The 25,707-nt window shown below is 46.1% G+C and overlaps 1 protein-coding gene and 1 non-coding gene across 2 annotated transcripts in view; both read right to left on the bottom strand.

Moving 5' to 3' along the window:
- CDCP1 (CUB domain containing protein 1) overlaps positions 1–23,676 on the bottom strand; it is a 54,643-nt gene extending 30,967 nt beyond the window's left edge. Inside the window, exon 1 of the mRNA XM_060162183.1 lies at positions 23,473–23,676. Within this exon, the coding sequence (XP_060018166.1) occupies positions 23,473–23,554 (82 nt within the window). The 5' untranslated portion in view covers positions 23,555–23,676. The remainder of the gene's footprint in view (positions 1–23,472) is intronic.
- Positions 1,871–1,943, bottom strand: TRNAG-UCC (transfer RNA glycine (anticodon UCC)). Its single transcript has one exon. It is a non-coding gene; the product is annotated as a tRNA-Gly (tRNA).
- Positions 23,677–25,707: the final 2,031 nt, after the last annotated feature.

Below are 25,707 nucleotides of genomic sequence, written 5' to 3'. Positions count from 1 at the left end.
CTTTGCAGTCGAGCTCCACTCCTGGCCCCAGAAAACTATAAAATAGCTTTGCCTGACTTAGACCTTCCTGCAAAATGGTGTGCTTACTTACGCCCTCTCGTACCTGGCTGCTTCTGCTCAGCGTGTTTGAGAGTCAACTGCATGGATCAGCAGTTTGCTCCCTTTTATTGCTGAGTAGTATTCCATTGTCTGGAAAGACTGCAATTTATTTATCCAGGCACCTGTTCAGTGACGTTTGAGTTCTTTCCAGTTTTTGCCCAACCTCGTGCTTTCATTTTACCAGAACTACTAGCCTGCTCGAGAGCTGTACTCACTTCTCCTCCCACTCAGTGCATGGGCGTGCCTGTGTTCCCACAGCCTAGCTGCTGTGTGCGATCAAATGTTTGGATTTTTGTCAACCTCCTCTTGTACCCCTCTCCCCCACCATTCACTCTGCACCAGAGCGGCCAGCCAGCAGCTCTTTATATAGGGTGGAAATTGATCTCTCAACCTGTGATAATGAAATGCAAAAATTTCCTCCGGGTCATGAGGGAAGAACTTTACCCTCTTTGGGCCTCTGTTCCCTCATTTGTAAAATGAGGGGATTGGGCTAGAAAAGCTCTACCTTCCCTGCCAGCTCATCTATCATCAGTATCCGAGGAAATAAGAAGCGATTTTGCAAATGTAAGCATTCTCAACTACGGCCCAGCAGTGACACATCTCTCAGAGCACAGGGGCACCAGCACAGCTGGCTTCATGACTTTGTTTTCAAGAGGGCTCAGGTTTGCATTTTTGGAGCAAGACTTCTTATCTCTCTAACCTCAGCTTGTACCCCTCTCCACCTTGGTCACTGTGCTTGGGCCATCTTTGCCTTCTTTCTTGAACATACCAACCTCAGGGCCTTTGCATGTACTGGTCCTGATTTCTAAAATGCTCTTTCTCTAGCAATAGCTGGCTCCTTTTTGTTATTTGGGTCTCAGCTCAAAGATCACCTCCTCAGAGCAGTCTTCCCCGACCAGCTACCCAAAATGCTCACCCCACCCCTACCCCAGCCATCCTGTACCTGCTTTCCCTTCATCCCTGCTCTCTTCTCTGAGAGGACCCGTGTTATTTGTTCCCACCTCCCAGTATCAGAATGCGAGTTGCTGCCTACAGGAAGGCAGCAGGAATTTGCCTGTCTTTTTCAGTGGTAGTCTCAGGACCCCAACAGTGCCAGGTGCCCACATGGAAGCAGAACTGATGACCCTCCCAACAGCACCATACAAAATCTCCACATTCTTGTCTTTGCCGCATTTAGTTTCTCATAGACTTACTACCATTCCTGTGTTTCAGTTTGGGCTATAAACCTTGGTGGGAACCAGGGACTCTGAACTTTTTAATTAATAGCCTCAGAGAAAGAAAACATCCTCTGAGGCAGAAGTTTCTTTACTTGAATGCTTCATCTTCAAGCAGCATGGTCACTAAGAATCTTCTGAGAAAGATCGGAAGGCCCAGGGGTTCTTTTAAGATACCAGATTAAAAATGAGTCCAGATGCATGTTCAGAAACCCAGTTGTCAGATGTATATCTGAGCTGAGTATGTCAACCCTTGCGTTCTCTTTCTGTAATCATAAAAAAGGTCTTACCATGTTATCTGTAAAAAATTACTGGGGTACTGGGTCTCTGAAGCCTCGGCACGCTCTCCCGTGGCCTCCAACCCTGGGTCTCCAGGGGGGCTAATTCACTGTCAAGTGAAGCTGTAATCCATCTCGGGGTTGCAGCCTGGCTGGCTAGGTTACCAATTTCTTTGTCATTTCTCCTCTTTGGCAAAAATATTTTAAAGTTCCTGATTCTACAATTATGATTACTGTTACTTTATTTTTGGCTGCACCTCATGGCTTGCAGGATCTTCGTTCCCTGACCAGGGATTGAACCCGGGCCCCCTGCAGTGGAAGCGCAGGGTCCTAACCACTGGACCACCAGGGAAGTCCGGATTACTGTTATTTTTCTTTTAACATCTTTTTTGGAGTATAATTGCTTTACAATGGTATGTTAGTTTCTGCTTTATAACAAAATGAATCAGTTATACATATACATATGTTCCCATATCTCTTCCCTCTTGCGTCTCCCTCCCTCCCACCCTCCTTATCCCACCCCTCTAGGTGGTCACAAACCAACGAGCTGATCTCCCTGTGCTATGCGGCTGCTTCCCACTAGCTATCTATTTTACGTTTGGTAGTGTATATATTACTGTTATTTTAATTGAGCGTTAGACCCTAAACAGATCAGCGGTTCCCTAAGGATGGAGGTGGGAGGAGGGGATGGAATACAAAGGGGCAGAGGAGACTTTGTAGGATGAGAAAACCATTCTGTATCTTGACCATGGTGGTGATTATAGGTTGTATACAAATGCCACAATTCAGCAAAACTGTGCACTTAAAATTGGTGAAGTTTATTATGTTTAAGTTACACCTTAATAAATAAAAAAGAAGGGAAAAAAACTTGTGCTGGAAAGATTGTATTTCTACACAACGTGGCACTTAATAAATGAAAAAAGGAATAATCATGACCACAGTTAAAATATGGTTTAATAATATTTTGAGGTGGGCCTAGTTTCTCCCAAGGTATGTGTAATAATTTCAAATAGCTGTAAATTAGATTTTGAGAAGAAAAAGTTGATCTTACTAAAATTTCTCCGTTCAGTTCTTCTCTCCTGTTTTCAGCCAGCCTGTTTCACCCAAATAATTCTGCATATATGACAATCTATTCCATTATCAATGACAGCCAAAGAAAAATGTACAATCTTTTTTAGAAATTCATTTTTTTTCTTTTAGAATCTGAAATCTTCTATTCATTCAAACATTTTCCGGGTTCATATTATGTTCCAGGCATCATCCAGGGTGCAAAAGATTTAATGTCAAAAAAAGCCCTGGAGTTCCTGCCCCCTGGGAGTTAGTAGTCCAGACTAGGGGTTTCTAAGTGGTCTGTGGAGGGCTTTAAAAATGATGAAGTTCTAAGTTACAGTAGGCCCAACATGGGACCTGGGAATCTGTATCGGAACCACTTTTTTTTTCCCCTTTATGGTGGTAGGTAGGGATTCCTTTTGTTTATTTTTTTCCAGATGGAAAACCAAACCAATCGTCCCAACTCTAATGATTGAATATGCCAATTCTTCCTTCATGAATTGTTAATGCTACTTCTGTTGTTTATATTTTTTATTTGGGGTCTAAATAACCCAGATTTTCATCCAAACTCCTTTTAGAAACAAAGCAGATGAAGCCTTGTAAGGGTTAAATGACGCACGTGGGGGTGGACTTTCAACATTTTACCATGTTTCTTTGCTCTGACTTTGAGATGACCAACCCAGTGTGTTCTACGATCAGGCCACAGTTCATATCTCTCCTTCGGTGCCTCATACCAGAGAATGCCCACCTGGCTCAGAGCCCAGGGAACACTAAAGGGCTTATCCATCTTTGCAGCAGGAGACCATTTATATTACATGCTGTTTCCTAGGGTCACAGCCAAGGCTACATCACACATTGGACTTTCATTTTCAACTATCCCTCCTCATCCTCAATGATAAATATACCAGCTGGAGGGGGAGAGCCAGAATGAGAAGATAATGATTCAACCACGTATACACTTGAAATCTGGACCCTCCTTACCGAGCCCCCACTAGAGGCACTTATTCTACTGTAATAAAAGTAGCAGAGAGACCCCCCACTGCTTGAGTAAAATCACTTATAACTTATTTATCACAAATGCTTAGAGTTTGAGAACGACATCTTGGTTGCACATTTTTCCCCTCTTCCCCACTCACCACCATTAATCATCCCTTGAAACTGAAAATTCCAAACCCGTAGAATAAATCTCAGCCTCCTGCCACCCCACCCCTATCTCCCAGTCGGGCTGGCACATCTGAGTGCTTGATAAATGTACTGTAATTTAAAGAAAATGGATGGGCGTTTTCTTCTTCAGTATCTCTTTCTTTTGCTTCCCTAGGAGCTTGGTATTTCATTGGTCTGGTGTTTTGGAAGACCTATTACCCAAGTTCCCAGAAACCCAAAGCTCCAGATTCTGGCGTGATTTTGAGATCTCACAGGCTGAAAGAAATCCAAGGTGACCCTCACATTAGCAGCGCATGGGCTGTCGGGCTGGAGAGCTTGCAGGCACCACACGTGGGCACATGAGTCACAGCTCTCATCTTCAGCTCTCCTGCCTTCCGACCTCTCTTTATTAGGATGCCTCGGTTAGTTTCTGCTGGTGTTTCTGCCTCACCAGCGGCTTCTCGGGCGGGTATTTCCAATTGTTTTAATCACCATTCATTATTCGCATATCACAGGATATTGTACAAATGCCCTGTTATTCCTTTTCCCCGCCCTCCTATGTCTTTGTAAGGGAAGTAAATGCAAGGAAGGGGATTCACCAGGAAGTTATCTGTTCCCAGATGTGTCCAATACAGGTTAAAAGACTGACAAATGTGATTTACAGTTTCTTAGACGGGTCAGAACCTGCTGCCTCAAAGCTGGGTGTGGTTTCCTGCCCTCATCCACACTCTGCCCTCATCCACTCTCTCTGCCCAACGAAGATGAGCAGAATAGCTCCCAGCCAGGGACTGGACACAGCCTGGGCACCAGGAAATACATATGAAGACCCATGGGACGAATTCCCAGGATGTCGAGGACTCAGACTCAGGAACAAAGCAGTACGATTGTGAATCAGCATGGCCGATCAGTCACAGTCTGCGCGGGAGTCAGATTCCAAAGCAAGCCCATAAGGAGATAATCACTTTCAGGGAAATAGCCCTGTCCTCTCTCAGGAAGACGTCACACTGCAGACCTACATCGCTCTCTCAAGGAGTCCATGGGGCTGTGGCTGGTGTCTGCTCCCCCACGGAGCAGATCCCTGCTTCTCAGACTGAGCACCAGATAAAGCACTGATTTGATTTTAGGGACCAGGTTTGCAAAATCCAATTTGTTAAATTGTGGATGCACATATCATGAGAGCTGGAGGAAGGGACACCAGCAGAAGGGCCGGCGATTCACCCTTCCACCCTGCATCCACCCCGTGGGGACACTCACACCATTTGCATGATTTCTCCCGCCTACTCCCTGCAGGAGGCAATTGCTGAATTCACAGAAGTTGAGTGTACGTTTGCCTGTCTGTCTACTCCATCAGACCCCATCAGACCCCATCAGTTAGTCAGCAATTTGAGGGCACCAAGAAAGGTCAAGGTACTCTGAAGATGCTGAGGTTAGCCATTAACTGTCTGGGGGTGGTCAAGGAAGATTTCACGGAGGAAACTTAAGATGGGTCTAGAAGAATGAATAAGGAGTTTGCCTATAGAGAAACAGGTGTCGGAAGGATAGGTAGAGAGAACGGCAGCGGCAAAGTCACAGGTGTGAAGACGACAGCTTCCTTATAGCCACTCCAGGGAGTTTGGTTTGGCCAGAGGGCAAGGAAATGTGGGTAGAGGAGGCTGGAGACAGGGGAAGGGGCCAGGCCAGGAAGAGGCTTTGTTGCTGCCATGGAGTTTGGGCTTCACCCAGTGGGACCAGCATATCTTAGCAGCTTTGTGTAGTGGTGAAGAGCTTATAGTCTAGAATCTGACTGCCTGGGATCAATTCCTGGCTTGGTACCACTTATCAGCTGTGTCCTGTTGGGCATATTCCTTAGCTTCTCTGTGCCTTGCTTTCCTTACCTGCAAACGGGGGTAATAATGGAATTCTCGTAAGGACTAAGTGAGTTAGTACCTATGAAGTGCTTAGAACGCTGCCAGGTAGTCAATCGATGTTAGCTGTTATTGTTGATATTAGTAATGATAGAGAGCACATTACAACTACTGCTACTGGGGCAGTACTGCTGGGGCGCTGTTAAAGGGTGTTAAGTAGGGAAACAACTGTAGCAGCAACTAGGCTCTCAATCTAAAGCCCAGAGTCCTGGCTGGCTGGGCTGGACTCAGGGCGAGGCAGGTAAGGTGCCTAGGGGCAAACTTCATCACACTCAGGATCATGCAAGTGTGAGTGCTTCCTTAAATTTTCCACACCTCCCCTGCCCTGGCCTGGCCCTGCCCACCGACTATTAAGGTCCTTCTACATGTGCTTACTCATGTGACTCCAGCATGCCTTTGAGGCTCAGAGAAGTGACCTCAAGTCCCTGTTTGCTGAGCTCAGGAGGCAGCTGGGAGATTCTGGTTTGACCTCAGCACACTTGCCCTCCCCACCCCCCAGGGTACCACACTGAGCTGCCCTCCCGTAAGTTGCCAAAGCTGGTGGAATCAACCAGCAGAAGGGGAGGAAGTGCTGCCATTGTTATGAAGTACTTGGAGTTGTTGGCTGACACGGAGGGCCTGAGCATCAGCACCAACATAACCCATCTGAATGGGGCCTGCTGTGATGAGGGGGTGCCGGACTCTCACACTACCAAAGTCATAGTGTTATTAATCCAGTGGACCTGGGGCAGCAAGGCCGGCAGGCTGTGGAGGAATAAATGGTGTAGACACGCTAAATCTCTTTGATCAGGTCTGTTTACAGACCGGTAAACCGAGGGGAAAGTCTCACCAATGGCAGGAAGACCAGCCTTCTGCCTGCCTGGAAATAGTTAATTTCCCACATTCACATCAAAAAGAACCACAAGGCAAGTTGCTGTTTCAGAAACCAATCTGCCTTTCTTGGATGAGAAGCCTTTGGAGTCTAGATACCAGGCCAGTCTTAATAATAACACTGAGTACTTAGTATGTGCAGGGTCCGTGCTTGTACTTGATAAGAATTTATAAATGCCCACAGCCACCCCACAGAGCAGGTTCTAATGTTAATCCACATTTTAAAGATGACGAAACCGAGGCTCAGAGAGGTCAAGTAACTTGCCCAGGCATGTATGATTAGTAAGAGGCAGGGCCAGATTTGTGCCCGAGCAGTCTGACACTGGAGACCAGCACATGAAAAATGGCTCGTCAGCAGAGCCAGCCCTGCCCAGGGAAGTCCACACATGGCCAGGAGCCTTGTGATGAGACTGGCCTATTATAATCAACAGTCACTCGAAAAGGAATAAAACATTTCCCAGCTGCTGGCTCTCTAGGGAATCTCCAGGATATCAAAAGGGAAAGGTATTTGTTTAAAATGCACTTTGTTTAAATAGGTGCTTCGTTTAAAAATAATTTGAAAATGTGGTTTGAATTTAAACTGAAGATTTAAAGTTCCCCGGAATTCAAAATGTTTGGGGCCTGGTTCTTCTTTTGTGTGATTTTTTTGGCAGCATCTCTAGGCAAGGACCTGAGAAAGGGAACCTGGCGTGTTTGGCCATCGATGGCTCTGTAGCTTTGTGAGCCTTGCCTGGGGACTGTGGGCATGGGAGGCAAGTGGCCAAGTTGGTGGCAGAAGGAAAGCAGCCATAATTCTGGAACAAAGCACTGGGTATAAAGGGCTAGTGCCAGGTCTTGGAAGGAAAGCATCCCCCAGAAGCCCCTGCCCGAGGGGCTCACTTCTCAAGGCCACTGTCAGTGAGATTCATGGGCGAAATCACACCTATGTTTAGGAGAATTCCCCAAATCCCCATCTCCTGAATTTTCTTCCCCTTTACTTGGGCTGCAAGAATCCCAACCCAGACCTCTGGTTGGCTTGGCAGGAAATACCTCCTCCTGGAAAGAGACTCCCACCTGTCCTTCCAGGTATCTGAGCTGTAAAGCTGCTCGTTCATTGGTTTGGAGATCAGGCAGGACCTGATTGAGAAGGCACACCAATGCTCCCCCATAACCCTGTCCCCCTCCCCACTCCACCCACCTTACTCCCCTGGCTGGCTTGGGAAAAGCAGCCTCTTGCGGTAGCAGGGCAAATCTTTTTTCATTCTCTTTCTCGGAAGTAAAGGGAAGTGGGCTGATGGCTACCCACACAGCATCCCCACAGAGAAGCTGAGTGTGGGGGCTAGGCCAAGCTGGGGGAATTCTTCAGGCTATTGCTGGAAGTATGGAGGAACAGGAGGTGACAGGACGGGGGATCATCCCATGCCCCGGCCCCAAATAGCATGTGCACCTCCCAAGTGAAGAACTAGCCTGCCATTCCAACACGAGAGCTTCATAGGCTCTTTAAAGGACAGGGCCACGTTCTAAGCCCATACACTAAAAACACTGCAACAGTCAGTTAACACACCAGAAAGGATTGAACATCGACTACAGTTATAAATAAAGTGCCTGGGGGTGACCAAGTGCAACCTTGCATCAGGGTGAACTGGGACCCAGGCCTGCACTGGCGGGGCAGGGGTCAGGGCAGGGAAGAAGGCGCAGGAGGAGGACCAGGGCACGCACAACGGAAGCGGAAGGCCCGAAGACAACTTGGTGCTGCGATTGCAATGAAGGCTGACTTGGGCTACGTGACTCAAGGTAACGGTGAGCTGCTCTCCAGGCCGGGTGCCAGCATACAGAGATGCACCAGGCTGGGCCCAGCTTCGGGGAGTCACATCCACGGACTTCAGAACTCAAAGGACATCATGTTCTCACCCCCTCAGTGAGAGACCCATGGTTCCCTTTAAAATAGTTTACTATTTCCATAGCTCTGAGAACAATCATAGAGGACAATGAAGTTCAAAGAGCAATTTTAAATAAAAGGAACCATGGGCATTCTTAGTCAATCTGACTTGTTGGAATAGTTTATCAAAACAGGGACCGTTGTGTCCATCCATTCACTCCCTACTCTTAATTCCCAAACTCCCTAGGAAAGAAATTTATATGCAATGATGCAAGTTAATTTTCTAAAGTAACTGAATGATTCTCCAAAGTGGACACTAGCGATCAACTGTCTGCAGGGCTTGTGCTTTGAATTACTTTTTAAAGTGGTGATGGGTTTGCAGGGAGCCATCCAAACCTTCTGTTGTATCTTTCCCTTTTATGATCAAAGACACATGCCATACTGGAGACGTATGTTAGAGATGCATAACGAGGTCATGAGCCCTGTCTGGGCCACAATCTGGAGCAAATGAACACATCTATGTATAAACCCCTCTGGGACTGTGGCCATTTTAAGGCTTCTTGCCGCGATAAGACCCGGACTTTAACATTTCACTCCACGTGGAATGGAATTGTACTGGGTGGAGGGATGATTTCAAAGAGGCTCACAGAAGTAGAGAAATCTGCATAATAAGAGACTTTGCACGTGGGAATTGCAGAATTAAACAACAAATATAACTGAGTTTATGACCGCTGCAAATAAGTCAGGATGATATGCTAAATTGCCACAGGGCCAGTGTAAATCACATTAACATTTTATGAAATGTTAAAAAGATTCATTTTGCCAGACCTTGAAATGTGAGTCATGACGAACTTGAAAGTCACTGAGGATCACAAGGACAGATGGGGAAGAACCAAAGGAGCAGAGTTAAAAAACCCATCTGTATGTGTGCTCAGGGACATGAACAGAATGAGGGCCCTTCCCCTTCTCCGTCTGCCAGAAGTTCAGAAGTTACTGAAATTCCCATTTCTTTAGTGTTCCGAGTCCTTTGCCAATGGTCTCACCTTGCCATCAGAGATTAGCTGTTCAAGTTCCTCTGATAAAAAGCTAGCAGGGAGATGGTTAAATAAGAATCTACACTCATCAGGCCTAACTGCTGCTGCTTCTTTTTTTTTTTATAGATTTATTTAATTAATTAATTTATTTTTGGCTGCGTTGGGTCTTCTGTTGCTGTGCGTGGGCTTTCTCTAGTTGCACGAGCAGGGGCTGCTCTTTGTTGTGGTGCGGAGGGCTTCTCATTGCAGTGGCTTCTTTTGTTGCGGAGCACAAGCTCTAGGCGCACAGGCTTCAGTAGTTGTGGCACACGGGCTTCAGTAGTTGTGGCACACAGGCTTAGTTGCTCCGCGGCACGTGGGATCCTCCCGGACCAGGGCTCGAACCCATGTCCCCTGCATTGGCAGGCAGATTCTTAACCACTGCGCCACCAGGGAAGCCCTAGGTCTAACTGCTTCTTAACTGCGGAGACCCAACCTTCTGATCACTTAGGGGGACAGGACTGGGGAGTGTGGGCCAGCCCTATCCCAGGGGCCAGGGCTGCAGCCAACTGGGAATACATCCTTCTGTTTAAACCTCTTGTTTTAGGGAGTAGGGGTTAGTACCTTTTGTTGTTGTCATCTCCAGCAATCTTTTAATATTTTTATTTTAATTTTTTTCTTCCAGTTTTATTGAGATATAATTGACATACAACATTGTAAGTTTAAGGTGTACAATGTAATGATTTGACTTACATGCGTCATGAAATAATCACCATGATAAGTCTAGTTACCATTGTTTCCAGCAACCTTAAAGACAGGGGTGGGGGTGGGGGTGATCCATCCACATAGCCTGACTTGGAGAGTAAGTCTTTGAATGAAGCTCTCTCAAACGACCATGGGCCAGTCAGTACAGTGATTCCTCCAGCAAACCACGTAACCCCATGGTAAAACAGGTCAGCAAAGGAAGCCTGCACACTCTAGGAGATATTTGGGGCCAGAAAGACACATGCTTTCTTCATCCAGAGGGGTCAGGACAGCCCCCAGGAGGTGTCATGTCAATGAGGAGGGCCATTATGGAAGGTACTATGTCAACAAGGACAGTCGTTATGGAAGGTGTATGTCCACAAGGATTGCTGTTACAGAAGGTATTAACATGGGAGGCGTTAAATCAGTAAGAATGGACATTATAGGTGTTCAGCCATCACGGACGAAATTATATCAACAAGGATGGTCATTATGGAGGGTGTTACATCAACTAAGATGGCCGCTATTGGCACCTGGACAGTGCCAGTGGTGGCACTAGCTAATGATCTTAAGATAATTATGCCATAAATTCAGGGAGGTGAAAAACTGAGTTGAGGGACCAAGAATGCCGAGCTAGGGGTTTTGAGGAGGCACATTGTGTCTGCAGGTGGAAGAAAAAGTAGATGGTTATTCCTGAAAGGGAGAGAGGCTGTGGTTCAGAGCACTTTCCCTTTCATGACCCGTATTCCTTCCTCACAGCAGGAGTTGGTCCTGCTGCTAAGTGCTATTGCCAAGGAAGGAAGATGAGGATGGGAACAAAACTCAGTTAGAAAATCCCAGAGTAATGAGGCATTTAATCATCATTCAAACTACATTCTGCTTCGCGCCTATAGCTGGTCTCTAGTCATGAATCATAAATTGAAGGATTACTCTTCATTACATTTTTCCAGATAGAGGATCACTTTGCAAGCTGTCTTTTCAGAGATGGTGGGAGAACACTTTTATTTTATTTATTTGTTTTTTTTACTGGGGTATAGTTGTTTCACAGTGTTGTGTTAGATTCTACTGTACAGCAAAGTGGAGTTCCCCGTGCTATACAGCAGGTTCTTATTAGTTATTTATTTTATACATATTAGTGTATATATGTCAATCCCAATCCCCCAATTCATCCCAGCCCTTGGTGTCTGTACATTTGTTCTCTACATCTGTGTCTCTATTTCTGCATTGCAAACCAGTTCATTTCTATCATTTTTCTAGATTCTACATACATGCGTTAATATACAATATTTGCTTTTCTCTTTCTGGATTACTTCACTCTGTATGACAGTCTCTAGGTCCATCCACATCTCTACAAATGACCTAACACTTTTAAAATATCAAAACAACACCATGGGATTACTGGTGATGAATGACAGAGCCATACTTCTGTTCCAGGGCCTATTTTAGGGTTTTGCTATGATGTTCCACAGACCTCAGACACCAGAACACCTGTCCTCCTCCTTCTCTTTTCCTGCCTGTGTAACGTATTCTCCATCCTCAACCTTTATTGCAGTTCTCATACATACATCTTTTGCTGTACTTACCACACTGCATATTGTCTCAAACTCAAATGCTTTCAGGGCCTAGGCAGGTAATATAAATGAGAAAAGCCAACATAGTGAGGAGGGTCTTTATTGAATCAGAGGATACATGCTCTACTAAATATATTGTAATTCAGCTTTTTTCAAAACACATCAAACAGAACTGGGCCAAGGTCCTCAGGCCACCCATTTGTAGCTCCTGGTTTACATGTTTGAATCCCTTCTGGGTGGTGAGCCCCCAGAGAGCAAGGGACTAGGGTTTTCTACCTCTCAATGTCCAGCATCCAGCACAAGGGGCCTCCAACATCTGGGGAATGAATGGAATCTGTTACCAAATAACCCAAGACTAGGCTAGATCTTTTCAAGACAGTCTAGGCAAAAATCAGATTCTCTAGGCCTGCTCAGTGCTAGGCCCTAACAGTGGATAGGGGGGTGGGAAATGCAGCAAATTGTTTTTCAAGAAAAGCTGCTCCAGGTGGAGAAGGCAGTTTTGGTCATTAGTTCCTTGATTCCCAGTGACTTAATACTTCTACTCCATCCCTTCTATACACCAAATTCTTGCAGGAAGCATCTGTAGACTTTTTTGAAGACAGAATCATTGCTATACCCATAGCTGGCTTTAAATTTTGTTTTTTAATTTAAAACTATTTTTAAGACAAAACGGTGGTGATAGAAGGCAATTCAATGGTTTCCAGGGGCCAAAGGGCAGGGCCTCTGCCTGCAAAGGGGTCTGGAGGAACTTTGCAGGGTGATTGAAACGTTGTACCACCTGACAGCACTCATCAAACAGTGCAGTTGAGTGGTGAATTTTATGGTATGTACATTATATTTCAATAAAGTTGAAAAATATATTTTACTTTTAGATAAAAAATACATGAAGCACGAAGTAAAATATGCAAGCATATCTCTATAAGGCACCCCTATGTTATTTCATTTCACTTTGCCAAAGGGTGGCATACCATCCTCACTGTTCTGAATCTTGTGTTTTCCCCTCAAGAATATATCTGGGGGGGTTATGCCATGTCTGTACACCAAGAGCCACACCATTCTTTTAAATGGCTATGTAGCATTCCACTGTTTGGATGTACCATCATTAATTTAACCAGTCTTCTAATCATGGACATTTGGCTTGTTTCCAGTCTCCAGTTACCAGGGGAAGGAGAAGAAGATGCTTATCTGGAGTTTCAAGGTGCCAGTGGGACATACCTTCCTTGGTGTCCCACGGTTCTTGGCTGGAACTGGAATTGTATTCCCACAGAAGCAGAGACCAGGGAGGCTGGAAGATGTTATTTCAAGGGTTTGGCTGCATTGTGTTGGGATGGGCTTCTGCAAAATGACCCAAGCACTGTCTACAATTTGAAAAAAACGTCTTCTTTGTTGTGATAAGTTGAGAACTTGCTCCTGACAGCCCACGGCTGAAGTGCCTGATAAGACTGTCAGCAACTTCAGGGCAGTTGGGCAATCCTCCACCTCTCAGCAGGGATGAAAGCAGGGGCCCTGCCAGACTCCACAGAATATCCAGCTCTGGTTTCATGGCCTGGCACACTCCAGCCCAGTCTCGGTTTATGACACCTGCTCACAAGGACAGCTGTAATCTTTGGAAGCCCACTAGGAAGTTCTTTTCACTTCTCATGTGTAATTGGGCCTGATGTTTAAGTCACATAAAACCGGTCTGGTCAGTTCCTTGGCTAAAAGAAAATGTGTGTGTTTGTGCGTGTGCGTGCATGCATGCACGCATGCACTGGCGTGCGCTGGTGCTTACCCGCAAACAATTTTTAAAAACATGTTCTAGTGTCATTGAGAACAATTTCTTGCAGTTTTAAATCCAGCAGCTTCGATTCTAGGAGCTTCCCGTTCCTCATAAGGGCCCAAAGCTGACCGCACTGGGATAGGGGCTGAAGCATAGTATGTAGTAGCAGAGGCTGAAACAACCAAAATGTCTCCCAAAAGCAACCTGGTTACACAGACAACGGCCTGGCAGTTTGGTCCATGTTGTCTGCTGCTGAAAATTTCAATGTTCTTCTTGGGCTCAACTCAAATGATAAAAGTAACAACAATTATTAAGTGAGGAATCTGTTCGAGGCTGGACACTGTGCTGAGTGATTTACAGACGTTATTTTCATTGGGTCTATGCCTCGAAGATACTCCAGGGCCCCACTCCAGTGAGACTTGTCAGCAGGGCGGTTCGTGGTAAAGACAGCCCATCACCACAGGCTAAGTCCTCCCGAGACAGTGTCCCCAGCTTCCTGGGGCCTCCAGCATAGCGTAGACTTCTAGCAGGAGGAGCAGCATTTGATAACTTCACCCTCTGTGCTGCTGGCTCTTGGACTCTCCTCCGTGGCCGGTGTGCCGCTGTGCACCAGAGTTAGGCATCTGTCTGCCCTTCACACTCGGGGGCTTCATCTCACCATCTCTGCATCCTCCATGATGTCCTGGGACCTCTCACCAAATGTTTGTGAGTTGTTATCAGGTTAAAAAATGTTTCAGCCAAACATCCTTGTTTGAAATAGCTTGATGTCCCCACCACCAGCCCAATGATGGAAGATAAAGCATCTGCTTGAAGGAATCTGGCACGTGCCTGGACATACACCATCCTAGTCCAGCTCTCAGCTGGACCACAAATTGTCAAGTGTTGAGAAGTCTCCTCATGGCTCCAAGCATTGTGTGACATTACTTGGAGATGGCCAAGTGGGCAGACCCCAAAACAAAAACAACAGCCTGACTTGAACTCTGTGTAATTTTTGGATGCAGAAAGTTGATGAACTCAATTCTGGAGACTGTCTTTTATTGTCCCAGCCAAAGACAGCACGTAGGCACCCATAAGCTTTTACAGAAGTGGCACATTTCCCCCAGAATGCTTTGGTGTCTGCCATTGAGGGTAGGGAATATTTGCACTTCACTTAAAACAAAGAAACTTATACCATTGGTGCTCATGGAACAGTTATAATTTGTTTTTTCAAAATATTTCCGAATTTATTATTTAAAGATGTTCACAGTCTAGGGTGAGGTGGTTAATGGCCTCATAGTATATTGTTGAGCTGCATTTCCATCTGGCAGAATGGACGGCCCGTCCAAGAGTGCAGCCTCTCCCTGGCAAAGTCAGACTAACAAGGCTCTCAGGGGTGCCCTTGGCTTGGGCTGTACTCAGGAGAGAACTGAAAAGTGCAGATTATTTTTTAAGTACAGTAACTGAAGAAAGAACTTTACATTTTATAAAAGTTTGTGAAGTATATGTCTGTAAAACAAATTCTGATTTTCTACTGTATTCTATCACAAATCAGTATTACTGTTTAGAGAAATCCAAACCACACGAACCAAGCTGGGATCTTGTGAAGCAATGTGGTTCACATGGGAGAATGTGCAGGACAATACAAAGTCCTTGTCATGATCATCACGGCTACCAGCAAACCATCCTTCATGCAGGAGGGCTCTGCTGGCTACACTGTAGGCCAGATACTTCTGGTGTAACTTCTTCCTTCCAGTCTTTTTTCCTATGACTAGAGTCACACTGTACATACACACACTACTTTACACCTTGCTTCTTTCACTGTATCGCCATCATTTTCTAGTTTTTCCCTTGCAAGTATCCAGGAGTGGGGTTGCATTCCCGAAAACCCACCCACACCCCCATCCACTTCCTCCTGGAAGTGGACCAGCAGAGACTTATGAGCATGTTCTACAGAATGAAGATCCTGGGTCCTGAGGTGAGGAAGAGAACCCAGACCACCAAGGAGGTGTCTTCCACACCCTGAAGGGACACAGAAAGCTGTGGCCCCATCTATCAATCCACATTTTCTTTTTTCTACTTTCTAGTTTTCCCAGTCCACACACGCAGTCACTGGGACTGTGCTTCCCTCCTCCTCCTCTTCTGTCTGATTTGCATCAGATTTGGAGCCAGAAGACCTGGGCTTTAGACCTTCTTGCCCTTGCCACCTTCTCACAGTGACCTGAAGAAGTCATCTAATGTCTACAAGCTCATACCCTCTCCTAAAAGGAACTGGCCTTGACCTGGATTATCCGTTTGTTTATTCCACAGATATTTATTAAGTGCCTGCTATGTGCCAAGCACCATTCCAGCCACTTTCCTAATGGGGATTGGATATGACCCTGCCTGAGCTCTTCCAATAGCTCAGGGGTCTCCGGAAGATCCACAAATCAGCTCATGTAAATCAGCTCATAAGACATTAGGGCTGGTGGTTCCTCTGCATGGTCCAAGCCCCTACATGAAAGTCTGGGAAACTGAGGCCTAAGGAGACAGGGCAACTTTTCCCAAGTCATAAGGCTAACTGTTGACAAGACTTGAAGTTAGAACCAGGTGTCCTGACCCTTAAGTCTGGCACTCATACCACTCTGCCCGCGACGATGACTTCTTCCTGGGTTCCCATCTATACTACATTTCAGTCTCCCTTTCAGGTGGATAGAGCCATGCCACTGAGTTTTAGTCAACAGAGTGGCAGCAGAATTGATATGAAACAAATTCCATTCCTGGACCATAAAACCCTCCATGTAAGACCCCTCCTGCTCTTTGATCTTCCATCAGTTTGATATGGATGAACACAGAAGTCACACTTCTTGAAGATGGTGGAGTCAGAAAGTGGAAGGAGCCTGGGTCCCCATATCGCTGCTTGGAGGAGATTCCCTGTTTAGGACCTTCCGTGAGTAAGAAATAAACATCTATTGCGTTTGAGCCATTAGACACATCTGGGTCTGTGTTACAGCAGCTCAAAGGGTGTTACACCTTAACTATTAGACTTATCAAGGTAAAAAGTCATAAAGAATTAATCAGTCCTCAATGCAAACATGAGGAGCTATCAGAGTGCAAGCCCGTCTTCAGCCTTCTCAATACACAGTGCTCATGGCATTCTGATCACGGAACTGAAAGTAAATATTTGAAAGGAAATTCAAAATATTTCCCTTGCCTAAAGTTCATGATTAGTTTCAACTGGAAAGAATAAAGAAAGGAGTAAATTGCAGCCTGGGGTGGTTAAGAGCCTGTACTCTGAAACGAGACTGCCCAGATTTACAGAGGGCACTACCACCTATTAGCTGGGCTCTTGGGCAAGCTGCTTCCCCTATTACTCACTTTCTTCTATTTGACATTTTCTGTACAAACGCTTTGACCCAGTAACTCCTCATCCAGGAATTTCACTTACAGATAAACCTGTCCATATACCCAAAAAAGTCAGCTGTAAAGATGGTCAGTGAGGCTCTGTTCATAGCAACAGACGATTGGAAACAATCCACTAACAAGTGGCTGGTTAAATATAACATGATGCTCCCACGACAAGGAATATTATGCAGCTGTCAAAAAGCATGGCAGCTCCGTATGTTCTGGTATGGAGTTAGAACCAAGATGGATTGCTACATGAAAAAAATCAAGACGCATATGGGACACATCCTATACTATATACTATATTTGTGCTCCTTTTTGTGTAAAGAAGGGAGGTATGTATATTTGTAAACTTGTACATGCTCAGGAACAATGCACAAGAAACCACAGCTGCCTCTGGGAGGAGGCCTGGGGTCAGAGGTAGAAGGGGACATACTCCCCTCTCCCCGCCACAGATCATTTTGTACTATTTGAAATTTTGTTACCACGTACAGGTAATTCTTTTTCTAAGTACAGTTTTTATATTGTTTACATATTAAAAACATATACACATTACCATATGATCCAGCTATCCCACTTCTGGGTATTTACCCAAAGATACAAACACACTAATTCTAAAAGATACATGTACCCAGATATTCATAGCAGCATTATTTATAATAGTTAACATATGGAAACAACCTAAATGCCCACTGATGGAAGAATGGATAAAGACGATGTGATATATATGTATAGATAGATAGATAGATACACACACACAGACACAAACAATGAAATATTACTCAGCCAAAAAAAGATGAAATCTTGCCACTTGCGATAACATGGATGAACCTTGAGGGTATTAAGCTATCAGATGGAGAAAGTCAAATACTGTATGATTTCACATATATGTGGAACATAAAAAACAAACAAACAAAAAACAAAATAAATGAACAAAAAAAAACATGTAGATTCAAAGAACAGAGTAGTGGTTACCAGAGGGGAAGGGACGGGGTCGGGGGTCGGGGGGCGCAAATGTGGAAAATGGGATCAACTGCACGGTGACAGACGGAAAATAAATTTTTGGTGATGAGCACGCCGTAGGGTATACATAAGTTGAAATACAATGCTGTACACATGAAACTTATACAATGTTATACACCAATGTGACCTCAAAAAAAAACATTTTAAAAACAAAAAACACACATTCCTAGAACAAATATGAACACAGCCCTCAGTAAGTGTTGGCTGATTTTTCAAAAAATGAAAGAAAATGTCTGGAGTGCAGACACTGTCTCTAAGATGACCAGCAAATGCTGTCTTTAGGAGTCCCACTGTGCACAGGGGGCATGGCACACTGGTGACAGAAGCTGAGTTCCAAAGTCAGGCTACCTGGGCTACCATCTCAGCATCACTACATACTTGCTGCGTAGCCCTGGGCAAGTTACTTTACCTTTCTGTGCCCCTCTATTAAGGGCTTATAGGAGTACTTGCTTGAGGCTGGAGAGCTAAATGACTAGCAGGTCTACTCAAGAACGCCTCCTGGATTTACATTTTCACAAGAGGAAACAGCTGAGTTTTTATTACTCAAACATTGTGTCATCTATCACAGTTATTTTTGGCCAATGTCTATTTAGGAAATATGTATATTTACATCTCCAAACACAATACAACATTTGAAAAAAAATGTATGTTGCAAACAAAATAGGCAGAATGCGAGGATCTGGTGGAGACGCCACGACTGCCAACAAAAGGGCTGCAGGAAGTTATTACACACAAAGCAACTGTCTGTGAAGAGCCACATACAGTAAATGGTCTGGCAATCCAGAAGGGATGTCATGCATTTTACATTTAATAGAATTGGTTGTTAATTATATATGGGTATCTTCTGGTGTTTCATTATGCTTTTGGAAACTGTTGGGGGTTTGGGTTTTGTGCAGTAGGTTTTTATAGTTTGTCCCACATGAAATAATGAGATGTAGGTCATCAGTTAGTGTTTTCATGCAGTATGTCTGGTTTTTAGGGATGAATTACTGATGTTAAGTGGGAGATGCTTACACGTAAAATACTCAGAAGAGTGGCTGGCACAGAGCAGAAGCTCAATATGTGTTAGGTATTACAAGTAGTAGTTAGTAATTAATAAAAAAACAAAAACAAAGAAACAAAAATCTTGTGTACTGAATACAAACCCAAGGCTACAAAGAGGTGAGGAAGGGGACTTGGCTCTCCTTGCTGGTTTCTCTAAAATGTTGCCAGCTGCCCAGGAGAAGGTGATGGGCTAATTACAAGGTTGTAGGAAGTGGTTTGAAATAATTTGATTGTGGAATAATTTTTATAATTTAGAATGATAATTAAGGGGTGTGAACTTTTCTTAATCACCCAGGTGGAGAGCCTTAGCTATGGCTCCCCCATATCACGCCCCCATTGTCCCACCCATCTTGACCTCAATCATGGATCCTTCTTACCAGCAAACTCCCCTTCTCCTCCATCCAAACCAAAGTCAGCACCACTGAGCAAAATCGAAGGTGAGGCTTGTGTTATAAGCCAAGGGACTCAGTTCTGGGTTTTTGTTTTTAGCAAAAAAAAAAAAGTGCTGCTGGACTATTAGTACCACCTAGCTGGGGCACTCCTAAGATTCTTGAATACCCACCAACACCGTTCAGACCCTGCTTGCTGAGCTAGAGGGAGGAATGCTTCTCCCATAGTTGCTAGTGAAACAACAATGATGACAGCCCAGGGAGCGTGGGAAAAGGGCATTCATACTCTGTTGGCAGGAAGGTACACCAGAACAACAGGACAAGCTACCCACAGGGCAACATGGACATGTGTATCCAAAACCTTAACCTCTTCTCCACTCTTCATCCCAGCAATTCTATTTCCAGAATTTTAGTTGGAGCAAATAGTCAAGAATGTGCAGAATAGAGCCACAGGAACACATTCTCAGATATATCAAAATGGGATAATCCAGTTGACACTATTTTATAACCTTAGCAATGCAAAGATAATATCACTTCATGTCATTATAGAATCTGTGCTATATAATTTTTAACGTCTTTTTACTGAACAGACCCCTATTGTTGGACATGTTCTATTTTTTTAAAGCTTTTTAAAAATATATATATTTATTTTATTTTTGGCTGCATTGGGTCTTCGTTGTTGCACGTGGGCTTCCTCTAGTTGCAGTGAGTGGGGACTACTCTTCATTGCGGTGCGTGGACCTCTCATTGCAGTGGTTTCTCTTGTTGTGGAGCAGGGGCTCTAGGCGCACGGGCTTCAGTAGTTGCAGCACGCAGGCTCAGTAGTTGTGGCTCACGGGCTCTAGAGCACAAGCTCGGTAGTTGTGGCACACGGGCTTAGTTGCTCCGCAGCAATGTGGGATTTTCCCGGACCAGGGATCGAACCCGTGTCCCCTGCATTGGCAGGCGGATTCTCAACCACTGCGCCACAAGGGAAACTCTGGACATGTTCTATTTTTAGTAGGAAAAATTGAAAGCAATCTAAATGTCCACCAATAGGGGACTAGTTAAAGCTATACAAAGGGATGGTCCCATTTTTGGTTTTACACACACACACACACACACACACACACACACACACACACTCAAATTGTGCACCAAAATGACCAAGGTGGTTTGCTCACAGATATTTTGTTATATTTGTTGCCAATTTTTCTACAATAATTATATATATATTACTTAAAACATTTAAGTAATTTCAACTTCCTTTTGCCACATTGATAGCATGGGAGAACCCCTAGAAGAATGTGGGGGGGCAGGGTACAGTCATTGCAGACAAAACGGTAACATATGAAGTGACCCCTGAGGCTGATGGGTCAGCACTCGGGCACATGTCTACAGCCAGCAGAGAAACAGTCTGTGTGGGTGTGGGGGTTAGAGTGGGGGGAGGACTCATCAGTTCTGCCAGTTACACATTTGAATCTGAAGAATGATGAACACACACACTCACCAGGGTGAGTGAACACGTCATTTGATGCCTACTCATATTTTTGGCAAGAAACAATGGCGGCAAGAATGGGGTCACTGACCCAGACTCTGGTACCTGAGTGGTTCTTGGAAAGCCACTAAGTTGAGGTTTTTTTTTTTCTTTCGTTTTCTTTTTTTTTTAAAATGCTATCCTACTTGAATCTCTTAGACTAAACTTTTTTTAAAAATAAATAAATTTATTTATTTTTGACCGTGTTGGGTCTTCGTTGCTGCGCACAGGCTTTCTCTAGTTGTGGTGAGCGGCAGCTGCTCTTCGTTGCAGTGGGTGGGCTTCTCATTGCAGTGGCTTCTCTTGTTGCAGAGCACGGGCCCTAGGCTCGTGGGCTTCAGTAGTTGTGGCACGTGGGCTCAGTAGTTGTGGAGCACGGGCTTAGTTGCTCCGTGGCATGTGGCATCTTCCAGAACCAGGGCTCAAATCTGTGTCGCCTGCATTGGCAGGCAGATTCTTAACCACTGCACCACCAGGGAAGTCCCTAAGTTGAGGTTTTAACAAGGCTATTTTAACTTAACCAATCTTTCATTCTTAGAAGTGGGAGAGCTGGTGGGAATACCAAACTCAAACAAACACACCCCACCAAGATGCAAACTTTCCTTTACTCTTCATCTCTTCAGTGACACCAACATCATTTTCACTCTGCAGAGTCTTAAGAGAGTTCAGGGATTTATAAAATAAATCCACTGTGCTAGGCTCTCTGGTTCTCTCCATCTTTTCAGGACAGACTCTACTAACTTCTCGAAGGTCTCCACCAGTTAGATCAACCCCAAGACTCTGGGCAAAGCAAATGTACTCTGTGACTGCTCCAACCACAAAGGGATAACCTTTAGTTCAGCCCAGAGATGTGGCCTCACAGGTCCACTTCTTAAGACCACAGGAAAGATTTAAGAAGGTAAAATGGGAAAGTTCCTGGGCTTCCCTGTATCTATACAATGAACCAAGAGACACGGCTCCAACAGTCAAGAACTTCCTGGAAAGAACAGACTCCACTGGACTCACTGGAGACCAAAATGGCAGCCTCTCCAGGCCACAGGGAGGAATCAGACATGTAACACAAGCCAGTTCAGGATAAGCTGTCATAGTTGTCAGTAATGCACTGATGCCTTGATTTACACCATACTCTTACTGGAGGAGTTCTCAACTGTTATCACAGACAACCGGAAACATCTCAGACAATTCCCAGAGTTTCAAGACAGCGCTCAAGTGTGATGGGCACACTATTTTTCCTCACACATACATTTACACCTACTTTCATTAGCTAAATTACTCTTTATTCTTTTTTTTTTTTTTTTTTTTTGCGGTACGCGGGCCTCTCACTGTTGAGGCCTCTCCCGTTGCAGAGCGCAGGCTCAGCGGCCATGGCTCACGGGCCCAGCCGCTCCGCGGCATGTGGGATCTTCCCGGACCGGGGCACGAACCCATGTCCCCTGCATCGGCAGGCGGACTCTCAACCACTGCGCCACCAGGGAAGCCTCTACTCTTTATTATTAAACTGACGTTTTCTTCAAGGGAATCTTGAAAACTCAGTCCAAATTACAATAAACACAGTAAATATTTTCAACGTCCCATCTTTTGTGCAGCAATATGTCACCTCACTGCTGTTGGAGAAAAGAACCAGGAAGCTTTCCAGTCTCGGATTTGTCATGATGGCAATTGCCGGAACGCCCAAGTTCAACTCATCTGCTTAGATCGATTCTTTTAACTTAATTTCCTCTAATATACCTGCCTGCCAAACACAAACGTCCCCTTAGATGCAGCAAAGGGTAATCAAAAACCCAAATCGCTTCCTGGATAGCTCTTTTAAAAACACAAAAGTTGTACTAGTCTCAGGAAAGGCCTCAAATCAAGTTCTTACATGAAGAGACCAGTACGGTTTTAATGCTTCCAGGGCCCACAGGGCTCCTCGTAGGCCCAGGTAGCTGGGATGTGGCGGTCCCTGCCCCCCACCGGAACTCGGAATTCCCACACAACTGTGGACCGCCCCCTCTGCCGACCCCCTTCCGCTGTCCAAGTCCACTACCCACGGGTGCGAGGGGCGGAGTCGTGCAGAGCCTCCGCGGCACAGAAGTGCTTTCATTTTTGGATTAATGTTCCTAAACTTCGGGAGAGCGAGAAAGGAGCGGACGGACAGGGGAAAAGGTGAGAAAAAAGGTGGGATGTTGTGGCGCCAAACCACCGTTTTCTCGCCCCGTCTCTCTGACCCAGGCGCTGAGGTAGAGGGTGCGCCAGAGAGTGAAGTTCCCTCCTCACGCCCAGCCCGGCGCCATCGATAATCCAGGTAGAGCCCCCGAGCGCGCGGGGCGCCACCTCAGCGAGGTTCCCCGGGCCCGGCGTCCGCGCGCCCTTCTCTCCTTCTCTGACGGCGCCTGACTCGTGGCCCCGACCACCGCGGTGCTCCCCGCTCGGGGACACCTCCACTTGCCGTGGTCTGAGCCCTGGGCGAGGTCGCGCGGAATGCGGGAGGGTACGGCCACCACTCCCGACGCGGCACGCCCCGGAGCCGGGCTTCCGGTGGGCCCCAGCCGTCTGTGTCCCCCGCCCGCGCCGCCCCGCCCCACCGTGGCGGGCGGTGTAGACCCTCAAAGCCCAGTGCCCCCTCAGCGCTCCGCGCACTGGCAGCGCCGCACTCACCCCATCCGCGGGCCAGGCGCGCAGCGCCCAGCAGCAGGACCCCCAGCAGTCCGACCGCGACCCTGCAGTTCAGGCCGGCCATGGCTCCGTGGCGCCTCGGTCTCGGCGGGGAAAGCGAATGTAGCCCGTGATTCGGAGCGGCGGGCGCGGGCCCGACCCTGGCACGGGCTTCTGTTAGTTCCGTCCCGTCTCGCTCACCTGAGCGCGGGCCGGACTGGCCCTGGCTCCGCCTAGCGCCGCGGGAGCCCTAGCTGGCTGGGTCAGTCCCCTCCTCCCTTTCCTCCTCCCCTTCCTGCCTCTACACCCGCCTCTCTCGTCCAGAGCAGTGGGACCTGTAGCCACCTTCCGAGGGCTAGCTGGCGCCCTTCTCAAGACTTTGTCTACAGGCGCGAAGGTCGCCCTTGGGGAACCCAGTCAGGCCTCCTTTTACTTTCCGGGCGACAAAGGAGGCCACTGTGCCGCGCATTTTTCCGGGGGATCATGTCTGTGGATCATCAAGTCCTGGCTTCTGCCTCTGCTTCCTCATTTGGGCTGGAGGCTTGCTGGACTTTAACGCCTGTGCTACAGCTATTCTTTGCCAAACTGTGAGCCTGAAGCCAACTCCAGGCACTTCACAGTATTTCTAGTGCTCACAGCAACCCTTCCATATAACAGTTGAAACATTTACTGAGTCACTCAACCTGCCCAAGGTCACCAGGCCAGTTAGTAATTTATGGAGGCAGGATTTGATAGCCCCTGAAGGGGTTTCCACAAACGGGGTTGCTTTGTTACATTTTTGAAGAGTGAATGAATGAGTGAATAAATGCATGAGGCTGCAGAGGGCCAAGAGAAGAAACCTGAACAGGTCCACAGAGGCCCCTTCCTTGAGTTGTGAATAGTATGTATGGTACTAGCGTGAGGCATTTACTCCAGTCGTTGGGCTGTAAATCAATGGCGCTGGGTATCTTTTCCTCCTCCCAGCTGCTGGTGTCCCATCTTTCTCTGGTTTCCGAGGTCCTATAGATTCTTCTTACCCCCTGCAGACCACACACCATATCCAGGGTCACAGGGCCACAAGGAGAGGCAGTGGATGGTTCAGGGACTCTCAGCTAGCAGACCAAGGTTCTGCCAAAATGACTCCAAGGGCCCCCCTGGGTCTGTCTGTGCCAGTGGGCAGCCAGAGGCTGGGCCAGGGTCACCCAGAACAACCTGGAAGAAGAACACATGAAAGAGCATTGGTCTACGTTCAGCTCCCACTTTTGTTTGATTCTTGGGGGAACTGAGCTTCTCTAGGCTGTCCCTACACTCATTGGGAGCAGGGCTGAGAAACCATCTCTTAGGAGCTTCATCCCCTCCTTCTGTGTATCTTCAATGATGAGAATAAAGCAAACTCTGCCCACAGTCCACGAGGGAGGCAGGGATGTCCAGGCTGTGGACATGACTGCCCCCCCCACCCTTCCATCTATGGCAGGGCCTGGACTGTGAGCTGGGGGGAACATCAGAGTTTACCTTCCAGTTCACTTTCTGCCTCAGGCAGACAGATGGGGAAACTGAGGCCTAGAGGGAAGGAAGAGGATAAGAAAAGTAGGAAAGCTTTTGGTGCTCCCCAAGGAATTGAGGGCAGCTTCATCAAGAGAAAGAAATTTTCAGAAAATCTAAACATCTTTCAAATATGTTTATGGTAACAGGAGAGTAAAGCAGATTGTGTCTGTTTTCCTAATTCTAAGCAGGCATATATACCCCAGCATCTTTTCCTAGCATCTATAACACCATTGTTTTCCACATATGATGATGATGATGATAATGGCAACGTGTTGAATTGAAAATACTGGAAATACTTTGTGACAGCTTTAAGCCTAAGGAACAAGTCATTTCTTTACTGTATAATTTTCTGAAGTTTGCTTAACTTGTCTCGCTGGGAGGGTGAAACTAACTTTCTGTAAATGACATGAGTCAATAATTCTCAGATGTGAAGGATTAGTGATGCTTCCAGATAATGGCAGCAAAGAGAAAGAGATGAGGAAAGTGGGGAGGCACTTCAGCATCCTTTGCATGACAACCCAGCTACATAGTTGAATTCAAGATGCCTTGAGGTAATAGCTTGGTTCTTGGAGTAGAGTGTAATCGAAGCATTGCCAAATTTTGGAAATGTCTTGTCTTTACAAACTTGGCTGAATGGAAGGAGTCCATTTTAAAAGGTTATTTCTGAACTGGAAGAAATCCAGGCAGCTTCAGTCTGTTGCCAGAGAAAAATGA

Source organism: Lagenorhynchus albirostris, chromosome 10 (assembly GCF_949774975.1).
Source record: "Lagenorhynchus albirostris chromosome 10, mLagAlb1.1, whole genome shotgun sequence".
Lineage (NCBI taxonomy): Eukaryota > Metazoa > Chordata > Mammalia > Artiodactyla > Delphinidae > Lagenorhynchus > Lagenorhynchus albirostris.
This window is presented reverse-complemented; position numbering and strand designations above follow the sequence as displayed.